The sequence below is a fragment of the Lycorma delicatula genome, chromosome 1 (genome assembly GCF_047948215.1).
Source record: "Lycorma delicatula isolate Av1 chromosome 1, ASM4794821v1, whole genome shotgun sequence".
NCBI classification, from domain to species: Eukaryota; Metazoa; Arthropoda; class Insecta; order Hemiptera; family Fulgoridae; genus Lycorma; species Lycorma delicatula.
Window position 1 is genome coordinate 244653122 of NC_134455.1, and position 25607 is coordinate 244678728.

Sequence of the window (25607 nt, forward strand, 5' to 3'; positions counted from 1 at the left end):
GTCCAGCTTACTATATTTTTTTGGACCTAACCCATGACATATTTTTGAAATTACTTAAAAGTCTTAACAGCAGTTAACTGAAACATTAAACTTTATTTATTCAGTTGTATTTCTCACTAGACATGACTTTTTTAAAAATGGTTTGTTTGTTTTAATTACATCATAAAATTCACAACAAGAAAGTTCTGAATTAATTTTAACATTTAGCAGATACTTTAACAGTAGATACTGAAAATCTATCCCTTTTTGCAGACCAAATTTAAATATATTGATTTAATAATTATTTACACGTGATTGTAAAAAAAGTTTTGCAATAAATAATAATACAATAATAGTAAAAAAAAAAGAAAATATCAGAAGTTATTAGTAAAACAAAATTTTATGTACTTTTAAAAACATGTATATGTAATTTAATAGGCATTATTACATATGCATATATGTAATAGATTTGATGAAACAACTGATTATTTAATATTAATTGAAAATTATAATTTAGAATCGTATTACTTTCGGATTTTGTAGTTTAATTTTATGTAATTATTCTGGAATTTCTGTTTAATTTTATCTATATTAAAGTTAACTATAGAGTGATTGAAAAATAGACACAAGAACAACAAATACAATGTGGCATACATGCCTGATCTTTAATAAAAAAATTCTTATATTTTAGTTCATTACTCCTATGATATTGTCAGACAATATTCTCCCTAAGTCAGAGTTGATCATCATTTAGTTTATTTGTTGCCAATCATTTAATCGCTATTTGGTTTGATATAATTCTTCTGATCTTAATTTGTGTATACATTCTCTACTTTTCAAATTTTCTTTCTCTTTATATGTATCATCGTCTCTTAATCTTTTTATTAATTTCTTAACGTTTTCTTCCTCTTTATGTTTAACATCTTCTCTTAATATTTTTATTCTTTCTTTGGTTTTAACATTTTCCTCCTCTTCATATTTATCATCTTCTCTTAGTCTTTTTATTCTTCCATTGTACTTAATATTTTCTTCCTCTTCATATTCATCTTCTTGTTGTTTTTTTGAGATATATTTCTTCACGTTAAATTTAATTTTTTTGTATGGTTGTTTCTTTTTCATTTTTGATTATTCACCAAATAATCCAATAGTAAAAAATGCAACTAGACTTTCGTGTTGATGTGTGCCATGTCACCAGAGGAGCACATATTGAACATCTATAGATTTTAACAAAAACTGTTTGAGTCCCTGCATCACCTCGTACAACTTTCATTTAGGTAAGTGAAATACTTTTTTTGTATTGAATTTTTGTAACTCCTAAGAATATTATGAAACGCCCTGTAAAAGATGAATATTTTTCACCGTAAGGTCGAAATTAACATTTGTAACCAGTATACGGCAGTTCACTAAACGGAATAGTTTAATTATTATTAACTTTTATTTATACGACACTCCTGAAATCTAAAACTTTTGTTTATTACCAACTCACGAAGATACGAATAATATTGATCTAGTAATACGAGTAATAAAGGGACTTTTATTCGGGGATGATAATAAACTAATATTTCAGCAATTGTGTAACTATCCACTTTATTAAAAAATTGTAGGATTGTGATTATATCTCACTTTCAAATGATGTGTTTAAATGAACTGCAGCATAAAATGTGTATATGTAATTTAACAAGCGTACAAGAAGTCATGTCGAGTCACATCAGATATTTTAATTGAAGACCACTGCACAATCGAAGTGCTGATAATTTCGATTAATGCGTAACCTACACGATAGAAATTCTATCGATCTATCAATAGCTTGAACTGCTCTTCAACCTAACCTTAGTTTAAGAGATCAAATATAAAATTATGAAGACTTAATCCTATTTTATTAGCACCTTCAGTACTTTTACAGAATATGTTTATACGAGTAGGGAAGTTACGGAAGAAGAATGAGTATTGGTGTGCTCTGAAATGGCATTTTTGCTAAATCAGGTTTTTCACAGTTATGGTTTAAGGTTATGTCGAATTAAAATATTGATTTTGTGCATTTTTACTACATTTTTTATTGGTTGCTTTCTTTCGTTCGCATCAATTAATAGCGGTGAGTTCAGTTTAATTGTTAATTATGTTTTTTTTTTTTTTTAGTATTACTGATGGAATGTTATTAGTGATGTATGAAGCATGAAGTTCAATGCAATTTTGGTATTGTGAAATTCTGTAATTTTTTTATTTGAATGTGATCCATAATCGTGAATGTATTATTTTCTAATCAATTAATACAGAAAAATTACTAGTTGCAATCTGTTATGAATGTTATGATGGACATTTCATCATAACATAATTAATGTTATGATTAATTTCTCACAGTAGAAATTTGATTTTTAATCACCTGCAAGGATTTTGTTACACATCGTACAGAAATTTTATGTATCGTGCTTTGATGCATGATGGAAAATAGTAATATAATAATAATTTCTTGTGTGAAATTATCCTTTCAGTTTTTTGTATACCAGTGCATGTAAAGACCTCAGAAACAAGAGGCTACAGTGAAAGTTGCTTTCTCTATACACATTACACTCAGTTGCTGTGGATAGCAAAGTGAAGGTATGAATTGTAGGGCTGAATATCATGTGAATTTGGTGGCCTTCATACATAAGGTACCAAATTGAAAGGTTACTCAATTGAGACGTCAACAAGTAACCAATTCACTCATTACTTTACCTATTAAGCATAGCATTGTATCTTGTTATTCTTGAAAATAGCACATTTCCAACAATGGCCTGTACTTCTCAATCACTAAGAAATTATTCACTTACATGCCTATGGGTGGTTTAAGTTATTTTAGAGAAAATTGTAAGTAATACTTTTGTTAGTTTAATATTTCATTTTTTGTAATTTACAAAAATTCAAAAGCCATGAAATCTTGAGTTAATTTATATTGGTTATCTTATGAAGTTTTCTTCCATTCAAAAGATTAAACATTACATGGTTTTTTTTTTGGTATTTTGAATGATTCAGTGAGAAGTTGACTGACACTAGATATGTTGTATAATATTTAGATGATAGGAACTTGATTGTTAACATGGTTTACTTACTTGCTTATTGATCAGCTGTAAAGTTGAGCATTATGTGTAAAAGTTATTCATTTTATAAACATGTGGTATTTTACAACGTATCCATTTACAAAGGGTGCAGTCAGGCTTAGATCTGCTGTTCTAGGGTTTATTGTAACCAAGAGTTGCAATACTGTACATCATTTTGAAAGTGGTAGTTTTATATTATTATTAATGTCAGGATGATTGGAAACTTCACCAAAGGGTTGATAATAATATTTTTCAAAAGTGGTTCGTTAATTTGGAATATTATTTCAACATAATCATGCTTTTTTTCCCCCCCACCTGTTAAGAGGTTTGATGATTTTTAGGTATGATTTTGAGGATTGTATTGTAATATTATAGTCTTGATATCACCTATTATTTAGAACAAAGAGTTAGCTGTGGGTGATGCAAGACCTTCTTGGGATCTATATGAAGAGTCCACAGACTCTCATTAATGACTATTATATATATATATATATATATATATATATATATATATATCTTGTTGTGTGTGTGTGTGTGTGTGCATGCACGTCAATGAGCATTCTATTACTATTATCTAATTGGTGCTAGAAAGCTGATCTTGAGTTTATTCAAAGTATATGAAACAACTTTCATGTAGTTATGAATTCTTGTTAAGATAACTTTAAAAAATTACAAGTTATACTCATTAACATAATTTTCTGAAAATATGAAAAGAATACATTTTTAGAAATCTCAAATATTTGATAAATTCTTATACATCATTAAAGAGCTTTTTGGTTTGAAGTTTTGGTAAAATCAGAAGTGTGAATTGTGTTTTAAATTAAGCTTAGGTGTACAAGGAACTCAAAAAGTGATGTATTATTTCTCTGAATACATTGTAAACTTATAAATACTTTTGTATTATTAGACTTGCTATTTTTACTTAAAGTGTTGGAAATGTCCATCCATTTCAATGTATTTATCAACATATCTTAACTTATTTGTAGCATCTTTTTGAACTTTTCATCATGTATATCCTTGATTTCATTAGTAATGATTTCAATTGCTTTAGGGGTTGTGGATTATTAGTGTAGATAGTGTCTTTTAAATAGCTTCACAAAAAGGAGTCTGAATAAGCACGTCTGGAAATTTTGGTGAACATAGCGCTGTATACGAGGGTTATTTTTTTCAAGGTCCGATCAGTCATGAAATTAAAACCACAGTGAAAATAAAAATTTTTTTATTTGTAACAAGTACTTACATAGTTACGCTATTTCTCTACATAATCACCACTCCGATTTAGAGATTTGTCGTAGCAGGGAACCAACTTTCCAATACCCTCGTCATAGAATGGAGCCGCCTGTGTTTTCAGCCATGTTTCTACGCTGCAGCTTGATGTCTGTGCCAAAATGTTGTCCTCCTAGCCAGCGTTTCATGTTAGCAAACAGATGAAAATTGGATGGAGTCAAGTCCGGGCTGTATGGTGGGTGATCAAACAGTTCCCAACGAAAACGCTGCAGGAGCTTCTTTGTTACAGCTGCAGTGTGCGGCCGAGCATTGTCATGGAGAAAGACAATGCCTGATGACAACATTCCTCTCCGCTTATTCTGAATTGCCCTTTGTAGACGTTGAAGAGTCACGCAGTATGAGGTTGCAGTGATGGTCGTGCCATGTTCCATGAATTCCACCAAGAGAACTCCATTCCAGTCCCAGAATACAGTAGCCATACACTTTCTGTTGGAGAAGGTTCGCTTGAACTTCTTTGGTTTACTGGGAGAATGAGAATGCAAGCACTGTTTGGATTGTTCTTTTGTTTCTTCAGTTTCGAAATGGATCCATGCTCGTCCCCTGTGACAATTTTGTTCAAAAAATCTTCTTCTTCATTGTGGTAGCACTGGAGAAACGTTAGGGAGGCGTCCATTCTCATTGTTTTGTGATGGTGGAAAGCATCTTGGGAACCCATCTCTCACACAGTTTGCGGTACTGAAGTCTCTCACTCACAATGGTGTAGAGAGCTGACCTTGAAATTTCAGGAAACGAATCGCTCAATACAGAAATTGTGAACCGACGATTTTCTCGAATTGCCTCATCCACTCGATCAATGAGATCATCGCTTGACACTCCCTTCCTTCCCGGACCGCCTGCATCATGAACATCTGTACGTCCTGCTTTAAAGTTCCTGCACTATTGTCGCACTTTGCTGTCATTCAGTGAAGTTTCACTGTACACATTACTTATTCGTCAATGAATTTCAGCTACATTACACCCCTCAGCCTGAAGAAATCGAATTACCGCACGCACTTCACACTTGGCGGGAGATGCTATTGTTGTAGACATGTTTACGTGCTAGCTGCGTGTTCAGAACTAAACGAAGTGACGCGGCGTGATTGAGGGTATACTAGAGATGCTGTGCAACACATATGCGCAAAGGTTCATCCGATTTTTGTGCTGGTTTTTATTTTGCGACCGATCGGACCTTGAAAACAAAATAACCCTCGTATTTTTTTCAACAGTATTTTGATGACTAGCTGCATTGTTCTGCTAGAACTAACTTGTAGAATAATTCACGAATTATTAGCTGTTTTGATAGGTTCAGCATTCAAAGTGGTTTTGAAAAACAGAGAGTTTTGGTAATTTCTCATCTTGAAATCGCATTCTATTTGCCTTGTTTTATGGGTACAAAGGAGATTCAAAAAATTATGTCTACATTCAGTAAGGTAGAGTGTTGGGACGAAGGGACGGTGGACATACTGCTTAATCAGAGACATTAGGAGCTGGTATAGGGGAACTCTTGGCTCATTGGGATACAGTTTAATGCAGTTCCTGATTGGCCATGCAGGCTACAGATCGTATTTGTTCAGATTTGGTCAAAATTTTTCGGATCTATGTCCTGAATGTGCAGAAGAGAAAACCCCCACCCATGTAAACTTTTGCTTCCCACGCTTTGGGAGAGAACGTGAAGAAATGCTGGCCGCCCTTGTTGAGGCCATGTTTTGGCCAGAAGAAGCACAGAGTGTATTGATAAGAGGACCCAATGAGTGGAATTCAGTGGAGTTGTATGCAAAGAAGGTAAATGAGAAGTTACGTGCATGGGAGGAGTCCCGACAGGGAATGAGACGCCAGAGGGTGTCAGGCAGGCAGGCTTGTGGCTGAGCACCTAGAGGTTTTCCTGAGCATCTGGAGGTCGCCTTGGAGCAATGAGGTCGTGGGCACTCCTCTGAAGCCTGATGATGTGCTCGCTGCGTCTTCGGAGCAATGATAGTGGCTGTAAATGGGTAAGTGTTATTTTGTGTACATTGCTGTATGTGAGTTTGTGTGAGAAGTGTGGGTGTGATTTTTATTTTTGATCCCTGTGGGTGTTTCCTTTGCGTTTGATAGAGTTGTGTCTGTATGATGCACATGTGATGTTTTTGGTTGTTGCTTGTTTCTTCAGGTGTTTTGTTGATTGTATGGGTTTTACGTCTGTTAGATGTTAGTGGTGTTCAATTGTTTGTGTGTGTGTTATACTCCCCTCCTGAAGTAATGTCACATCAGTGGTTTCCAGGAGGGGTGGTTAGCTAGGGGTGGAGGTTTAGTCGGTAGTGTGCAGGCACACATACACAATATCATCTTGAGGAACCTGTTAGTGAGTCTGACACTGCCTAGGCACCTGTAATGTAAATGGAGTTCCTTCACCTCTTAAAAAAAGGTACTCTGGAAGAACACGCAATTTGAAAGCGAGTTGTTTAAAATCTTAAATATTTTTGAAGTGTTATTGTTTTTACATGCTTTCAAAAAGTTAAAAACCTTTCAAACCAATGAAGAGATTTAAAAACCTACTAGTCTTTCAGTTATATTTTCATTGGGTTACTGTTATTAATTAAAATTTTAAAAGTTCTATATATTAACAAATGAAGGATTTATAGAAAGAAAAATATCTATTTTCTCAGGAAACAATTTTTCTTAAATTTTATGACACAAAAAATGTATTAAATGATAGATTTTAATAGTTTGTTAAAAAAGACTAATTGTGTAAAAGTGTATTATGTGTAATTTCATGAAAAATATTCATTAGACAAATATTCTTTTTAAAAATAATTCAGTTGAAATCTTTTTTTTAATAAAAAAATCTGTTTTCTATTGAAATATTTTTTTTAAATTTATCATTATTATTATCATTAAACAATTTGTCATTATGAAGTCATTAAAATAAAAATACTGCCTTATCAAATTTTTAATGATCCATAATTTCAAATAAACTTATAAAAAAGAATGTTTTTCTTTAATCAGATTAATATACATGATTATTTTTAAAGTTGGCAGAAGGAGTCCTAATTAAAATATTTTTAAATGCTTTTATTTAATTCATGCTGCAAGATCAAATCTTGATACAATTTTTCATCCAGTTCCTATTTTACTATTGATTAGAAATTTTATTTATAGTTTCATTCCTGAAATGTCATTCATGAAAAAATGACAGTCATGAATTAATTACGTCTATTTGTTGATAATTAATGATATTACAGTAAAATAAATTTTAGAATGGAACACACAATTAAAAAGAATTAAAAAAAATTTTACTGTACTAGTAATGTGTTAAGTATAGTACAGTGTAGTATAGTGTTGTTTTGCACAAATTAGTACAAAAAAAATTAAAAAGGAAAAAATATAAATGAAAATACTATTTTAAGAATTCTTTTATTTGAAATGCACCTGAAAGTGAAAAAATAGTTTTGTTTTCAGCTGTAAAAATGGTGTTGATCTTGAGTAAAAATAAAAGGATTTTGAAACTTTCATTATTATTATTATTATTATTATCATTTATGACCACATAGGATCACTTTAGTCAGTCCATTATCCAAGCCTCTTCGATGGGACTGTTTGGGCCTGCAGTCCTCCAAGTACTTTTTCATACGTTCCGATCTTTGTGTTCTTTCTAGTGTTGAAATGGTTTGTTTTGTGAATTTTTTCTTGTGAGTGTGAAACGAGTGTTGATTTTATCTGTTCTTGATTTTATCTGTGGTGTCGTCGGTGTTAGGCCAATTTCCTACAGATCCTCTCTTATTTCTCTGATCCATCTGCATCCTGTCTTGGTGTTTTTAAAGTCAAGATTGTACTGTTCTAGCTGTTTCAAAAGTTTTGAATCTTACATCCTCATGATATCTCCAAAGAATCCTAGTCTCCTCTTATGCATGGTACCAGTGATGGGTTCTAACTCTGTACATGAATTTGTTGGGCACAGTCCACCACTGCCTGTTTTTCTGATACTTTTTATTGATGCAGGTTCTTCCAATTCTTCTTTTGATTTTCTGGAGTCTGTCCATCTTTGATTGTTCATTCAGGTGGAAGAGTGTTTCTGCTACATAAGTGGCTTCTGGTTTTATAACAGTGTTGTAGTGTCATATTTTTGTGTTTATTGATACGCATTTTCTATTGTAAGTGTACCAGGTTAATTTTTGAGCTTTAGCTAGTTTGTTTCTTCTTATCTGGATCAAAGTTTTTTTCATTTAGGTTGTTTGTTATTATTTGTGTTTGTTTAATTGGATTACTATTCTGATTTTATTACAGTTTATGTTTACTTCTTTTAATCTGTTGGTTTTTGGGACATAATTTCTGTCTTTTCAAATGATATTTTGAGACCAGTTATATTTGGACTGTTTTGAATTCTAATATCTATGATTTGGCTTTTTATGATGTTGTTTGCTAGCAGTGTCAAGTCATCAATGAAACAAGACAGTTTGTTTTGATTTTTTAGCCTGTTTTTAATTTTGGGTGGCATTCCCATATTACCTTTTCTAGAGCACAGTTGAATAGTAGCAGTGAGAGCCCATCACCTATCCCATAATCCTATTTTGATCTCAGGTGGTTTTAAGAGCTCACCTATGAATTTTACCTTCGACTTAAGTGTTAGTGAGGGTCTAACTAGTTCTAGGTAGCTAATTCAGAATAATGAACTCCATTCAACAATTCAAGTCACAGTCCCGAAGAATCTCAACACTCGCCTAAAAGCATCTAATAAAATCATCCCTATAAAAAATGTTCAGGTACCCACTAATAATAAAAATAACTCTCCAAAAGACTGTAAAAAAAACAGAAAGTTCTGGGATTTACTTGACCTGACTATAAATAACAACTCCAAAAACTGTGTTAAACAATTAATCAGAGACTTCAATGCTCAGCTAGGCAGAGAAAGAAGATACTACAACATCATCGGAAAATGGCCTGCCCAAAAGAAAACAAATAAAAATGTACAGAAACTCATCTATTTCCCAGAAATCACAATCTAATCTCAAAATATGCTTATTTCAAGAAGAAACCTCAAAAACTTAAAACCTGGAAACACCCCAACTACACTAAAGGAGAATGGAAACTAGATCATGTTTTCATGAATGAACACCACCACAAGGAGAACTAAACATGAAAGCCCTCTGAGGAGTAGATACAGGCTTAGACCACTATTTAGTCAAAATTAAAATTTACTCCCCAAAGATAGCAATAAAACCAAGCCCTGAAAACTAAAAGAAAAATGGACCCTACCCAACTAATCATAAATGAAAATTACCAAACAGCAACCGAAAAAATAACAATCACGGATAACTCAAGAGCTAGTTAACAACCTTAAACAAATGAGTCACGGAAGATTAGCCCCAATAAAATCCTGTAAAAAATATCAATGGTGGAACAGCAATGTGATGAAACAATTGAGAAAAGATATCAAGCATGGCTATTTTACCAATCCCAAAATACACCCTTCCAAAATCTAGTAAAACAAAGAAAAGGAACCACCCAAACCCTAGGAGAATAAGAATACAACCCCATAAAGACACAATGAGGTCACTAGAAGAAGAATTTAATAAAACACAGTCAAGAGACTACTGCAAAACCTTAAAAAATCAGCTTTAAAAATAGAAATCTCAACCCTACTAATAAAGAATGAAAATGGTAAATTGCCCCATAACAATAAAGACAACACAGAAATCCTAGCTATTACCCAGTAATAATTTCAACAAAATCCTAAATTGCAACAGAACTCATAATTCTGTTGGCTTTCTGAAAACTCCTAGTTCTGCAGCTTTATTTAAAACAATAGAAAAGAAAATTTCAATCAAGTAGAATTGTTCATTTATAATTTTATTTTTGTTTATATTAATATAAATATGACATTTTTTAGGTTTTTCAATTTGATATTTATTTTTAGGTCGTGTTTTATGTCTTTTAAAACTGGAGCAGATGTAGTAACATTTCACAGCTCTTTTTATATTCCTTTATTATCTTTACAATATCTAAGCTGCTTTTTATGCTACTATGTACTTTTAATGAATGTGCTGTATCTCACTATTTTGTATAACTATAAGAGACTGACTAAAAATGCTAAAATGTAGTGTAGATATGTCAGTGTATTAGAAGGCTTGAAATAGAAATACAATTATGACCACATTGTTATGTTAAATAATCCAAATCTAATTTAAAAAACCAAAACACATTATAGCAATAAAAATATAATTATCAAATAAACATTATGGGTATCAGTGTAATCAAAAATGATATTGATCCATTGCAATTGTTTACGCAAAAATACACATCCCATTGCCAAAATTAACAAAACATTAACTTGTCAACATCAACACAGAACGGCAAAATATTTCAGTATATTACGCACTGCATTGAGTTATATTAATGATCAGCATTTACTACATAGTAAAATAAGTACAATGAAACATATAGTTCAAACAATAGTTTTAATAGTAAAGAAATTAAAATTATAAATTAAGTTACATTTAAAATAATTTCATCACATACAACAACAACACACTATACAACAAAGTAGCATAGTTAATGATACAAAACCTTCAGAATAATTGCAATAATGTTTAATAAAATAATTTATTGTTAAAATAAGAAATAGCAACAACAAAGAATTATAAAATAATACACAGATTAAAAATGTGACAATAAATGTATGAATAAAGTTAAATTTAAACTCTATGTTTTGATAGTAGTATTTTATGTATGAGGAATTTATTTATTCCATCTCTATAAAAAAAATTCTGTAATTATAATCTCTGGGCAGAAGAAGATTCACAAGTTACTTTTGTGGCAGAGCATCAGCATTGCTTTGCTTTTTTTTCAATATATGGACAATTGTCTTTGGAAACATGCTGATTTCCCTTACCTGTTGCACAACGGATTCATTTGCAAGTCACAAATTTCTCATTAATACAAATGAATTTGCAAGGATCCAAGCTTAGGTTCAGCTTTCTTTTATTCTTGAATTTTATATACCTGCTGTCCCTTTCTTCCAACTTTCTAAAGTATTACTACAAAATTTTCATCTCTGCCTTTTCACATCATTAATATTGTAAGTGTGATTATTTGCCACTAACTAATCTTTTACTTCAGCCGATCCAAGTTCTATTGAATTGAACTTATGGTGATATGAAGATAGTTTCACCACACAGTGTCCATGTTCATTAAAAATTTTGTCTTGATGTTTTATCCTCTAGGTTTAATTAAATTTTATAAATTAATTTTTAGCTGAGACTCGCTAAATGAAGTAATTTTTTCTGAAGTCAGTCTTTTGCATCTCTGATTCTGTTGTAAATTGGGGGATTTTAAACGTGAACATTTTGGTAGGGTAAGTTGGTTATAACCAGTACACTCAAAGAAGGTATGTTCAATGAGCTTTTCTTGAAAAATTGTGTTTGTAATTATTAAATTCACTTTGTTAAAATAGATTCCTTCAGATGACTAGACTACCATATTGTCAGTACATTTGAAATAAAGTTCATTTCACTACCTGTATGGATAATAATTAATGTGGATTCTTTAAAAATTGAAGTAATCGGTCATGTATCTTTGCCTACTGGATGCACCACTTACTTTGCATTCTTTGAGCTAATGAAATATAGGTATAAGTCTCATATTTGCTTAAATTTTTTCCCATTTTGGACTCAGTATTTCTTTAATTATATTTATATTACCTTTATTGTGATGGATGTAAAAATGAATTGTTTATAAATTTTTAAAGAAATAAATTTATATTACAAATGTAATATAAATTTTTATTACAAATGTATAAATTTTATGATTGATTAATACATATGATTTATTATATGTAATTTGTTAGAGACTTTTTTTAGTACTGTTTTCTGAACTTTTATGTTTTTGTTAAGTATTACAGTATAAGTAATGTGCTGTAAAGTAAAAACCAGTGTTTTTAAAGAAAAAATAGTAAATAAATAAATCATCAAGAAGAAATTTCCACACTTAAAATAAAAGTTTCTATGTAAAATTATTTCTATCTAGGAATTCACAGAAATAAATGGTTTTGTTATTATTCACAGTCACACAGTAAAAGTAAGTAAAATTTTTTTTTAATCATATGTGTTGTTAACATGTATGTATTCATATATACAGTCTATTTGTAATTCTGTACAAAATGTACTGAAGGTATAGGATAGTGCAGCTTACGGGCATTTAGTAAGAAGTCCATGTGCAGCTTACGGGCATTTAGTAAGAAGTCCATGTGCTCATATAATCGCTATTAGAAATTCAGTCGACCTGTACTTACATTTTGCCCTTGGGATTTTTTACAGCTTTTGATAACTGTTTATTGGGCTTGGAAATTTGTTATTGTTATTTGGCTAAGTTGTGTATAGCTTGATTTAGTATTGAACTATTTGATTACAAATCTTTCTTTATTTACTTTTTTCATGTTTTGTTACAGCTGAATGCAACTGTAACACTGCTAAAATTAGCTCAATAAAAATAAGTTCTGGTGGTCATAAATTAGGAGTTGTTGTACCTTTCAGGGATAGATTTGAGGAGCTGTTGGAATTTGCTCCTCATATTCATAAATTCTTGGTAGCCCAAAATATTGATCATACTATATATATTATAAATCAAGTAAGTATTTTAATTTTTTTTTTTTGATGATTAATTCATCATGTAAAATTTTGTGTAGGAGTGTGATGAAACATTTCTAATGTGTAAAAAATGTAATGGCTGACCAGGATTTGAATCTGGAACTTTTCAGATAAGACTTAGTGACATCATCATTCCTCCACATGTGGCAGCATCTTCTTTTATTTTAGATTTATGTTAAATAATTTTAACAATTCTGTAAGTGCTGCCTCATAACCAAGCATAATGTCATTATGAGTTTTACATTTTTAGCAGTGTTTTGAGTTTTCTAACTTTATATGGAGTGTTCCTGGAGATTCTTCCTGAACTTTAGAGGCACATTGCTCTGATTAAAATTGTAAAAAAAGTTTACTTAAATAAGGATCTGGAAATGTTTTCTTTTTAAGTTGGAACGAGTCAAAAATTTCCCCTATTTTTGGGCTTACAGGTAAAACTAAGGTACTCTTACTGTACTTACGTCAATGCAATTTATTTGGCTAAATTTATGATTTTAGATGTAATTTTACGTAAAGAATTGGAAAAAAGTTGGTTACAGTATTGTGCTTGGAATACATTTTTTGAAATCCCAGTACAGTGTTGCTAAAAAAAATTCTAAAACTAAAAACGTTTCCCATTTCTGTGAAAAAAGATTACAAACCTTGTAGAAGAACAAAATATGGTTAGCTATAGATTATATAAACTATTTAATTAGAACTAACTGTAATCATATCGAATTAATATATTGTAATTTCAATAAAACCATTTTCTGTTTATTTTTCAGTTAGTGCATACGGAAAAATTATGGTCAATAATTTATTTTGACAAAATCAGTTTATATATCATAATAATCGCATGAAAGAAACAAAATTATTTCTAGATAAATAAATAAATTCTTAGTTCATAAAGCTTGAGTTTTTACATTAGATGTTCAAATTGTTTACAAACAGCCTGAATGCACAATTCAGCTCAGTAAGTTGTAGTTGAAAATGCATTTTCCAACAACTTTAGTTGTTCTTTATTTCTTTGGCATTAGGTATGATTCTTTATAAAAATTCATTTACACTCTCTTACATTTGGATACTAATAATCTCATTTGTCCCCACCAGAAGAAATCAAAAGGATATGTAAGGTGATCTGGCTGGCCATGCAATTGATCTGCTGCCTTGACAATTTTTTTTGGGTGGGAAATGTTTTATTCAGATGAAAATTCACATAAAAAATAATACAATATTATTTTTCAATTAATGTCAGTTACCTTAAGCAATGACCTTATTAGATCACATTTCTAGTATTGGACTCATAGGCAACTTGTTAGGTAGATTTCATAAGAAAGCTACCTACCTATTGTAGTGGGTACTATGATTTGACGTCAGGAAAATTTTGACATATCTTTGCGTTTCACATTCTCCAGATCCCAAAACCCCAGTCAGCTCAAAAGTTTACATATACATTTATATATATATATATTTCACTTTCTTGTAGACATAATAACTGCCGTAATTTTGCGCCAATCGCTTTCAAATTGATACATAAAATATAACAACCAAAAATCTCGGTCAAGTTTGCTAATGGGCAAAATACAATCATGGGGGTGGAAATGGGGTGGCTTTTTTGAAAAAAACAAAATATTGCTATAACTTTCTTACTAAGTAAAATATCAAATTCATTTAAAGATTTAAATTCATTTAAATAAGATTTAATTCATTTAAATGAATATCAAATTCATTTACTATTCCTTTGATAAGGACCTAAAATTTATCTAAGTAAAGCTTTTTGATATTGCCAACCATTGGTCCAGGGGGTGGAAAAAATGGAGTTTCGATAACAAAAAAATCATACCTCCCTTAATTGGCACAGTATTGAATCAGTTTAAAGTGTTCGTTTGTCCTGTAAAAATTATCAAAAAATTTTGTCTGAAATGATTTTTGATGTGAACAACCCAAGGCAAGGGCAAGGGATGACCAAAACCAAAAAAAAAGTAAAAACAAAACATCACTATAACTTTCTTATTAAATAAAATATTGAATTTGTTTAAGGTTCTACTATTCTTTGGATAAGGGCCAATGGGTGGAAAATGTGGGGTTTCAAGAAAAAAAAATCATAGTTCTGAAAAAATTGTCTTATTTTATCAATACAAAGAGACAAACCCAGAATCTCCCACTAATCCTCAAATAGCTGTGTTGTCAAACAGTTCAGGAAATATCATAAGGAAATCTTGATAAATTTAGCAATAGCTTGTAGTCTAATGAGAAAACTTAGTGTCCATAAAACATGGAAAGTAATGTTTGATACGAGCTCATAAATCCAAGTTCGCCTATCCCTATTTTTCTCTGGTGAAATCTACCTCCACCTTCCGGCATGCTGAAAGGAATTTTTTTAAAATGAACTATCATGGCTTATAGATGTCGCAGTAATTTTATGAACTTGATAAAGCCCCTGCTTAGTTTTATTACCTTGTTTTGCATTTCTCAACTAGTAACTTGGTTGAGGTAGGTACATTCATAGCAAACCAGTCATCTGATATGAATCCTCTCAATTTCTTTTTGTGGGGATATATGAAAGTGTTTGTGTAATTAATTTCAGTGGTTGAATGATAATTGTTATCTCTCCAAAAATGTATGTTGTTTGTATTGTTAATACTATATCAAAACATTACTTCATATGTAAAGAGTATATGCAAGGTTAATATTTTATTTTCTATTAACCATTAACAGTAATTCAGTCCCTAATTATTATCACCTTCTTCAAAATGTTGAAACAGATTCAAAATAATATGGATATAGACCATCATTATGTAACGTTAATCATAGACTAATACATAGTGTTTTCAAATGTATAGATAATCTTTGATTACTAGTGTTGGAATTTGCTGTATTAAATGCAAAACCTGTCCATGACCATTTCTTTTTCACTTTTTCATTTTGATCTTATTGTAAATTATACCTTTTTCCTGAAATTGTTGAGCACCAAATGCATTGTTTTACTCTTGACTATCTTGAATAGCTGTTACAGAAGAAAAAGTTGGAGGTTATTGGTAATCTATGAATAAGTTGGGGAGAATGTTTTTTGAATACACATTCATTATTTGCTTACAGTCATATTTTCCGTACAATTCTGAAGCAAACATCTAATCCTCTAGTAAAACTATTCTCTTTTTAAACCATAATGTTAACATTTTTTCTGAGGTTATTTTAAGTTAGAACTTACTTAAAACATTACGTATTATGAATGTTAATTAACATCCTATTTGTCTTAACAGTACATGCAGATATTTGTTACTGTCCAATATTACTAATTTGGATTATAATTACATGTCTTTAGTTGGTTTATGATCATTTATAAAGCAACCTAGTCTATTCTTATCATTCTGAAGGGTGTAATATATTTAACTACCTGCTCAAAAAAAGGTTCAGTAATATTTAAAATGACTGACTTATTTCATATACTTTAAAAATGTTAAAGTGAAGAAAAATATTAAGGGACATTTTCTGTTATTCTAGTAATTATTGAGTTTTTTTTATAGTTTATCCATCTTTGCATGCTATGTTTTTTTCTCACAAGGCTTAATAATTTTATTATAACAGTTATTATTATTACTACTTATTTCTTTTTATCTGTTTATGTTTAGGTTTTATGAGAAATAGTTTTATAATAAATATTTTATGTATTAATGGTTTAAAACGTTTTGTTTTGGATAGTAATTTTTTTTTTTTTTTTTTTTTTTTTATAAAATATACTTCAATTATGTCAGAATTTCTTATATATGTCTTAAATCTAAAGTTCAAAAATATATGAATTTTATAAAAAGAAAATGATTTTAAAAAATTAACAATAGTTATGTAATTTATCATGTAGTATGTTACATAAAGTTATCAAAATAATCCAGTTAACTTATTCTGGAATATTTGCAAAACAGTTACAATATGAACAACAAAATTAGCCCTTTTACTCTTCAGTTCTACAAGATACTATACCTATTTTATTAGAGTAAAATTTTTCTCTTATAACTGTAGTAAAATAATCTCTTTCAAGGTGTGTTTATTTGATTTAAATTATTATTTTACTACAAGAGTAAGATAACATTTTTATTCCTGTAGTAATTATTTTAATCCTGCACAGTACTTACTGCATTTTTGTTTTCTGTGAGAGTTTTTCAAATTTACTTGAAGAATAAAGTTTAGTCTTTGCTGGTATTACCTTATACCTTAAGGGTATTTATTCTGTACCTAATAGGTGTTAATTAGGATTCCTATTAGGTAAAAAAATATCTCTTACAAATTTTTCGGTTGGGAGATTGCCAAAGATATTTCTCTACAGCTTAATGAACCATTACAATTAAAATAACCATAAATAAAGTGAACATCTGCATAATCTTCATTTCTGAAATGAATATCATTGTATTTTACTATATGTAACTTGTTATTGTCAACAATTTTATAAAACAAAAAAATACTTAACTGCAAAATCACCAGTGAACATTGTTAAATTATTTTATATTGGAAGTAGTTCCCCATCACAGCTTTGCCTGTGCTATATCGTTACTTGCGTTTCCCGTAGTGGTCAATTCTTTTATTTTACGTTCTTTAGTCAAATAACCAGAGGTAGGTGCAGCCAGCCACAAATACAGTTACAGTGGCAGTGGCTGTGTTGGTTAAGCCACAGCGCTGTATACCTTTGCATCCCTTAAAAAGTTGGGATTAAAAAACCCTTATATGGTTTTTAAATATTTATCTGAAGAGTATTTGCAAGCCCAAATTTACTGAATATCTAGTTAACTGTAGTCTGGATTGGGAAAATTTACAGTTATTCAAAATTTTTTTTATCTTTCTTTATCCCCTTTCAAGGTCGAATTTCAAAAATGTAGAAATTGGTTTATTGATATGAAGATTACATTCACCAGAATTCAGGTTGATCTCTTCATTTATTATCAAGAAGTAAAAAAATAACAGGGTTTAGAAAAAGTCAAAAATCCATTTTAACACTATTAATCTCTGAATTTAAAAAAAATCTAGAAAACAAGTTTTAGATATTCATATTAAGATTACACTCACCAAAAATTAAGTTGATATCTACGTCTTGTTACCGAGAAATAAAAAAAAAATAATTTCTTTGTTACTCCATTTTAACCTATTAAACTTGGAATTGCAAAGTGAATTTTCTTAGCATGCACCTACACCATAAAAAGAAAGATATGATATGATATTTTTTGCAATGTTTTGGTTTTCTGGTGGCAGAATGTATTGACTTTTCGAATTACCAGTTCTGGAAAGTCCAACATATAATTGTCAATGAGGAAAACAGTCTGATTGTAAATCAATACCATTATGTTTGAATGTCTGGCCTTGTACTTATTGATTGTTATAGCAAACGAAAGTTTTATAGGTAATTGCAGCCTCTTGAATTGAAATGGTAAGTTTGTTGTGTGAATGGTTAGTGGGATGCAGGGTATAAGAGCAAGCTCTCCTGCAGCTGGACCGTTCAAAATAGTAGCTTCAATGATGTGATTTTCCATAGTTTTGATTTGTAACCTCTTGCTGTCATAATCTTGGAGGGTTAAGATTTCATAGTAAAATAATTGGAACTCTCATTTCAAGATTGAGACTATGAGCTGGAAAACCGGCAGAAGTAAAAGAATTCAAAAATTGTGGAGGATAGTGGACTGCATCTTCACTATTGATTACAGAATCTACATATCAATATTCCTTGCTTTGCCCTTCAACTTTTCTAAAATCATATTATTTTAAAATGTATAAATATTTTGAAGATAAATCTTTTGCAAAGTCACTCATATGGTCTTTATAAAAGCTTACTAATTTGTGAATAAATATTGGAATTGAGATCATCCATTTTATGTGCAACAGTACCATTTTTTCATAGACAGAAATGTAACCATCATTGTGAGGAAGAGTTCCATTTCCAATGTTTAGTAGTTGGAAGGGAAAGTTAGCATCGTCACCCCCAAGATGAACTCTCATATTAGTTAAGTTAGTAGTGAGGACAAATTTCCATAATTGTGATGATTTAAGGCATGTCTGAACATCAGCCCTAGTTCCTGTCACGATTACAGGTATTGTTTGCCAAAAGTCTCCAGCAAACATGAACGTTTTACAACCCATTAATTTAGTGCATGATCTAATATTTCAAAGGGTTCGATCAATGACTTCAATATGAGCTCGATGACCTTTGTGCATTCATCCCACACTATAAGTTTAGCATCTTGCAAAATTTGCTCAAGTGGACCATTTTTAAGAATAGAACAAACAGATTCTTGCCCATATGCAACATTTAACCGTAACTTAAAAGTGGAATGTGCAGTTCTCCCACCATTTGTAAGTATAGCAATTATTCCTGATAATGTTACACCGATTGCAACGTTTTTAGTTGAGGGAACTTGAGCAAGAAGCAGATTGATTAAGAAAGTTTTCTGATTGCCTCCAGCAGCATCTAAGAGAAAAATCTTTGGGTTGTTGCTATCAATACTGTCATTTATATCATCAAATGCCTGATGATGATGTGATACTAATTTAGGAAGATTAATACTTATACACTCTTTCTGTTTATCGACATCAAAAGAAAGTCTTAACATTGTATCATAAGCATTAATAACTTCTTGATTATCACATGTTGGTGTTTGTAAACCGAAATCACAAGTATTTTTCACGTAAGGTAACGACAATATCTTCAATCTTAATGAGACCTCTATTCAATATTTCATCTGAAATTGTAATCTCAACGTTATTGGTTTGACATTGGATGTGTTATAAAATATCTTTACAAAACGTTTTTTGGAATATTTCCCACAGTACGTTTGGGTGAGCAGGATGACGAAAAACGAATATAATTGCAAATAATTCTCACAATTTAGGCAAAGACTGATAGATAGAAGCATTCAAGTGTGTCTTTCCAGTGATTAACATTTTCCAATAAGCCAAGTGCAGCACAAGCAGCTTTATATGTTTGGTGTAGCACACCATCAACAATTTTCAAGAAATCAAAAGATGTAGGTCATTTAACATTATGCAATAACATACACAAATGAAAGCATTCACTTTGGTTTGGATGAATTGTATAAACTCTACCCAGATCAGGATCGTTTTACATTCTAGGAAATACTTCGATGTCAATTTTGTGCTTTCTTCTGCTAAACTTGTTATTTTTATAGGTCTAGGAACTTCAGGATATAACAGTGTCATAGTGAAGGTATTAGACTGACAAAGCTCAAAAAAAGCAATAAAAGTGGTCTTCTGAGGACTTTCAAGGACTCGGAAATTTTTTTCAGTGAAATAAATATATTGATAGTTTTCTAAGTGAACAATAGTGGGCTAATGTAGATGTATTGGAAAGTCAAAAAGTCACCAATCAGCCTCAGATGTGTGTGTGTGTGTTTATATATATATTTATTTATTAATGTACTGATTCAGTTCATCTCTTTGATTTTCAACTGAAAAAGTTGTTTGAACTGAACCTTTGGTAATATATTTGCAGAAATATCGAATCATTTGCATGGATTTGCGAAATTCAACATTTATGTGGATATTAAACAATGTGAGATTGGTGGACAATGTGGGACAATCCATTTATTATCAATTTAAATTATGTTACCTTGCATGTTTAAAGTTGTCATATGACCTCTGTCCGCTAGACTTCTCCTGCAATAAGTCAGGTAATTGTCATTTGCATTTTGAGTATTGCAAATGTACATTTGAGGACACATTTTTGAACATTTTCTATTTGTCATGGTGATGACCAATTTATATTACCACATGGTCCATTACATATGTTTACAAACAATGTCATATAATAATGGATCAACGTTTTTATCAGGGAGTTCAGCAGAAATGATAAGATCAGTTTCGTCAGTTCATACTTTAGTTACTAACCATACCAATATGTGATAATGAGGTAAGCCTCATTTTTGCCACTCGACAGTTTGCGTAACAGTTGACCAAACAAATATTTATTTTTTGTTAATAAGATCTAGGAGTTTTTTCATTTTCAAATGGAAACCTGTGGATATAATATTGTGTCTGTTGTAGATTTTTGACCAGTGAATATCACTGTAATAATACCACGTTTTTTATTTCTGACCATTCAGGATTGCATGTAAAAGTTATAAATAATCTGGACATCCATGTTTATGCATGTACGTCATAGCATCTTGAGATTTCATGTACATACCATCGTGAACCAGTGAAAGATGAGGGAAGTATGACACTTTGACCCATGTTGTTAGCATTAACAATGATGTCTTGTTGCACAGCATCTCAGAGATGTATGTAATCATCAGCATGTTTTTTTTTTTGGTTATTACAAATAAAGGTTAATCTTTCAGTGATTATTTTGGCTATCATCTCAACACAGTATTGATTAAATAAGTTTCTGTAATAATGTAAAAGAAGTTGATAAAAGAAGAGAAGTCAATAAGCATAAATTTGCATGCAGGAAACTGTTTTATTTTGTTCATTATTATTTAGCAGAACAGTTCGATAATAATCTTCACTCTTCAGAAACTAAGGCAATATTGTAAAGGATCATAAGAGAACAATGAAGCTCAGACATACGTTACATTTGACCATCATGACAATGTAAGATTATATCTCTAGGTCCTTTATCTTCATCGACCAGTATCACAGCAACTTCATTAGCAGTTGGAGCATTATAGCAACCCCTATGCTGATTAACAGGTACACAATTAGCATGAATTATTTATTTACGTTACCCAAAGATGAGTTGTCAGTATTGTATTTAAACTCTCTGATGAAATTATTATGTTCCAGCAAAACTTGCTGGAGTGCTGTTATTAGTTCCTTCTTCAAGTTTGGAACAATATTAGCATGAAGAGAAGTTTGATCAGCATCAGAAAGGAAGTAAATTTGTAAAAATTGGTGATTGACACCAGTTGCTGGCAATAAACTTCATATGCAATGGTAAACTTGACCTTGAATTTTAAATGTAGGGATAAAATTCCCTTCTACAATTTGTTTAGCACCAAAAGAAGTCATCTGAAATAAAGTGTTGTATTTTTCATCATTATCAAGAAAATGTTTTGATGAAGGATGAGATCCTAAAACTAAACTGTTGATTGGTTCCGGTAGCTCATTAAGTGTAGGAAGTGAAACTTTCCCAACAGAACAACACATGCCAGTTGCTGCATCTTTCCATTTCTTTGCAAAACAGTGATTGCATATTTTAATCATTGAACCTATTTGTAAATCTTTACTATTAATATAATCCAAACGAGGATCATATTCAAAAGCAGATCTGAACTTTAAAGTGGCTTTCCTATATAACATAGCATTCTAAAATAGATCCTCATGCTCTTCCATAGTCTCGGATAAACACAATGTAGATATTTGCCTCGCATCTGTAGATTTTCTGTAATATTATGTCTCTTCTGTTTCGGCATGATTTTAGAAAAAGAACTCAACAACTACTACCAAAATAGATAGATAAAGAAATAAATTTGAATAATCAAATATTTATTGCTGAACAAATACAGCCAAAATTATTCTCTATAAAAAAATTATGGTGCGTTGTTGGTTTTTAGCTGGGTCACATTTTTATTTTAGCTGCTACTGATGCAGAGTGGACCAATGGTGGTAAACAGGTGGCTACACATAGCTCTGGGCGGCTGCACATGGCTCCCTATACACAAAAAACAAAGCTTTATTTTTTACACTCTCTCCCTTTCGAAGCAATTGTCAGTTAATTTACAGATTATTTAATTTAATTTCTAAGGGTAGATTATTTTTATTTATATTTTATATTTTTACTTTTATTTATTAAAAGAGTTAGATTTCACTGGTGCTAAGTAGGGGGAAAAAGATTTCCACCATAAAGTTAAGAAAAACTTCAAATTTACTCAATACAACAATGGTTGCATGTGAAAAAGTTTCACATGTTTAGCATACGACATGCCTCATCTTCTTACAATTCCAGCAACATTTTGGTCATTCCTTGCCGTAAGGGTTGGTCATATAAAAAATTGTTTCAGACAAAAGTTTTAGGTAATGTTTAAAGAGCCAACGACCACTTTAAACCATTTCGATACTGTGCCTATTAAGGAAGGTATGATTTTTTTCTGTCTTCAAAACCCCACTTTTTCCACCCCCTGGGCTAGTGGGTAGTGATATCAAAAACCTTTACTTACATAAGTTTTAGGCCCTTATACAAAGAATAGTAGGAACTTAAAACAAAGAAATTCAATATTTTAATTAATAAGAAAGTTATAGCGATATTTTGTTTTTTCGAAAAAGACCCCCCTCCATTTCCACTCCCATGCTCTGATTTTGGCATTAGCGAACTCGACCGAGATTCTGGAATGAGTTATTTTTAAGGAACAACTTGAAACTGATTGACGCAAAATTAAGGCAGTTATCATGTCCACAAGAAAGTGAAATGTATATATATATATATATATATATATATATATATATATATATATATATATGGACGAAATGATTCCGGAACCGATTTAAACTTTTCTCCATACTTAAAATCTCAATTAAGAAAATCGGTTCGCGCCTCCACGTTGGTTCGTCTGGATAACCAGTTAGAAACGTGGAGATTTCTACTGGTGAACTAAATCGGAATCATCTCTCTGGATCACATCCAGAGTTGTAACTCGGGAATTTATTCCCACCTAAGGCTGACTTGCCTTTGAAAGTCAAATATGGAAGGTCTTTTAAGAAAAAATCCACCGTCTGGTAAATACCAGAGAAGGCTGCACTCGGATCTGGTGGGCAGCTGCTTAAAAGATAACAACGAATCGGAGCGTTTGGAAACTCCTAAAGACAACACAACTTCAAAATTGAGGATAAAACACAAGCAAATAAACTACATTGCCACTCACAACATTAATTCTCTAACTCAACCCGGCAAACTAAAAACTCTAACATACATAATGGACAAACAAAAAATCCTAATTGCAGGACTTCAAGAAATGAGAAACACCGATCAAGAGCTGTTTGAATCTCAGGGTTAAGAATTTACAAAGGAATCCCCGGGAAACGTGTGATGAAGAAATTCCCACAGTTCGGAACAGGATTTGCAATCAATCTTAAAATAATTGACTCAGTCGTAGAATTTAAGTCTTACTCCCCCAGGATTTCAACCTTAACCCTAAAATTAGCCAATAAATTCTACACCATAATAAATGTCCATGCTCCCACCAATGAAAAAAACAATTTTAAAAAAGATAGAGAAGAGATGGACAAATTCTGGGAACTTCTTGACCAAACTGCAAACAACATAAATAAGACCCACACCAAGATTTTAATAGGGGACTTTAATGCCCAACTTGGTAAAAAAAAAAGATATCGTGATATTATCGGAAAATGGCCTGCCCAGAAGAAAACTAACAAGAACGGCCAAAGACTTGTCGAATTTTGCAGAAACCATAATATGATCTCAAAATCCACCTATTTTATGAGAAAACCAAACAAATTGAAGACTTGGAAACACCCAGATTGAAAAAAAAGGGGAATGGCAACTCGATCATGTTTGCATGGACCGGAATTATCACAAGGAGATTTATAATGTAAAGGTCTTGAGAGGAACAGATACTGGATCGGACCATTACTTAATTAAAGTTAAAATAAAATTCACCCCGCGTAAAAAGAAAAAATCCCAACCTAAAAACAAAAGAACTTATGATCCACATAAATTAATAAACAATGCCATCTTTGAAGAAATAAAAAAAAAAATCAAATTAACTAATAATTTAAAAGAACTGACATCCCAACTGAAAGAAATAGCTGAAGAACTAGCCCCTATAAACCCAAGAAAAAAACACCAATGGTAGAATGAAGAATGTGACAAAGCATTTAAAGACCGACACCGGGCTTGGATCAACCGCCAAACCCAGAAAACTGAAGAATCTAATCATGAATTCACCAAACAAAGGAAAATAACTCAGAAAATTATAAGAGGAATCAAACGACAAGCTTGAAAAAACTTGATTCAGCAAATAGAAGAAAGTTCCAAGAAAACTAACTCCCGAGACTATTATAAAATTTTTGGTCAGACTCTTCAAAGATATGAACCACCCACCCTTATGCTGAGAGGAAAAAAGGAAATATGGCCCACACCAATAAAGAAAATGCTGAAATTTTGGCAGAAACCTTCAATAGACTCCTCAACTGTGACGACTCCGCAGAGCTTTTTGAGATTGACACTGAAACTCCAGTTAAAACTTCACCGGTATATATCAACCCGCCAACAATTCAAGAACTTCTCGCAGCCTTAAATGAAATAAAAAACTACAAAGCAAGCGGAGAAGACCAGTTTTTCGCAGAACTTTGGAAACACTCATTAGTATATTCAGTCAGAACTTCCCTACTTCTATGCCTCGTGAAAATATGGAAAGAAGAAAAACTTCCAGAACACTGGACCACAGCCCTCATTCATTCATTACATAAAAAAGGGGATACAACTAATCCGGAAAACTACAGAGGCATATCTCTCCTGGATTGCACATACAAAATCCTGTCGAGAATCATATACAACCGATGCAAAGACCAACTTGAACTGGAACTTGGGAAATACCAAGGGGGATTTAGGCCATGGAGAGGTTGCTCGAAGCAAATAATATCCCTAAAACTTATGATGGACTTATATAAAAGACGGAAAAAACAACTAATAATCACCTTCGTCGACTTTAAAAGGGCCTATGATTGTATACACCGACCATCC

General features: G+C 31.4%; 1 protein-coding gene across 2 annotated transcripts in view; it reads left to right on the forward strand.

The window, feature by feature from the left end:
- The first annotated feature begins 1767 nt into the window (after nt 1-1767).
- beta4GalT7 (beta-1,4-galactosyltransferase 7) overlaps nt 1768-25607 on the forward strand; it is a 47827-nt gene continuing 23987 nt past the window's right edge. For both annotated transcript variants that reach the window (XM_075375027.1, XM_075375034.1), the window contains exons 1-2: nt 1768-2071; nt 12739-12917. In XM_075375027.1, the coding sequence (XP_075231142.1) occupies nt 1942-2071; nt 12739-12917 (309 nt within the window). In that variant the 5' untranslated portion in view covers nt 1768-1941. The remainder of the gene's footprint in view (nt 2072-12738; nt 12918-25607) is intronic.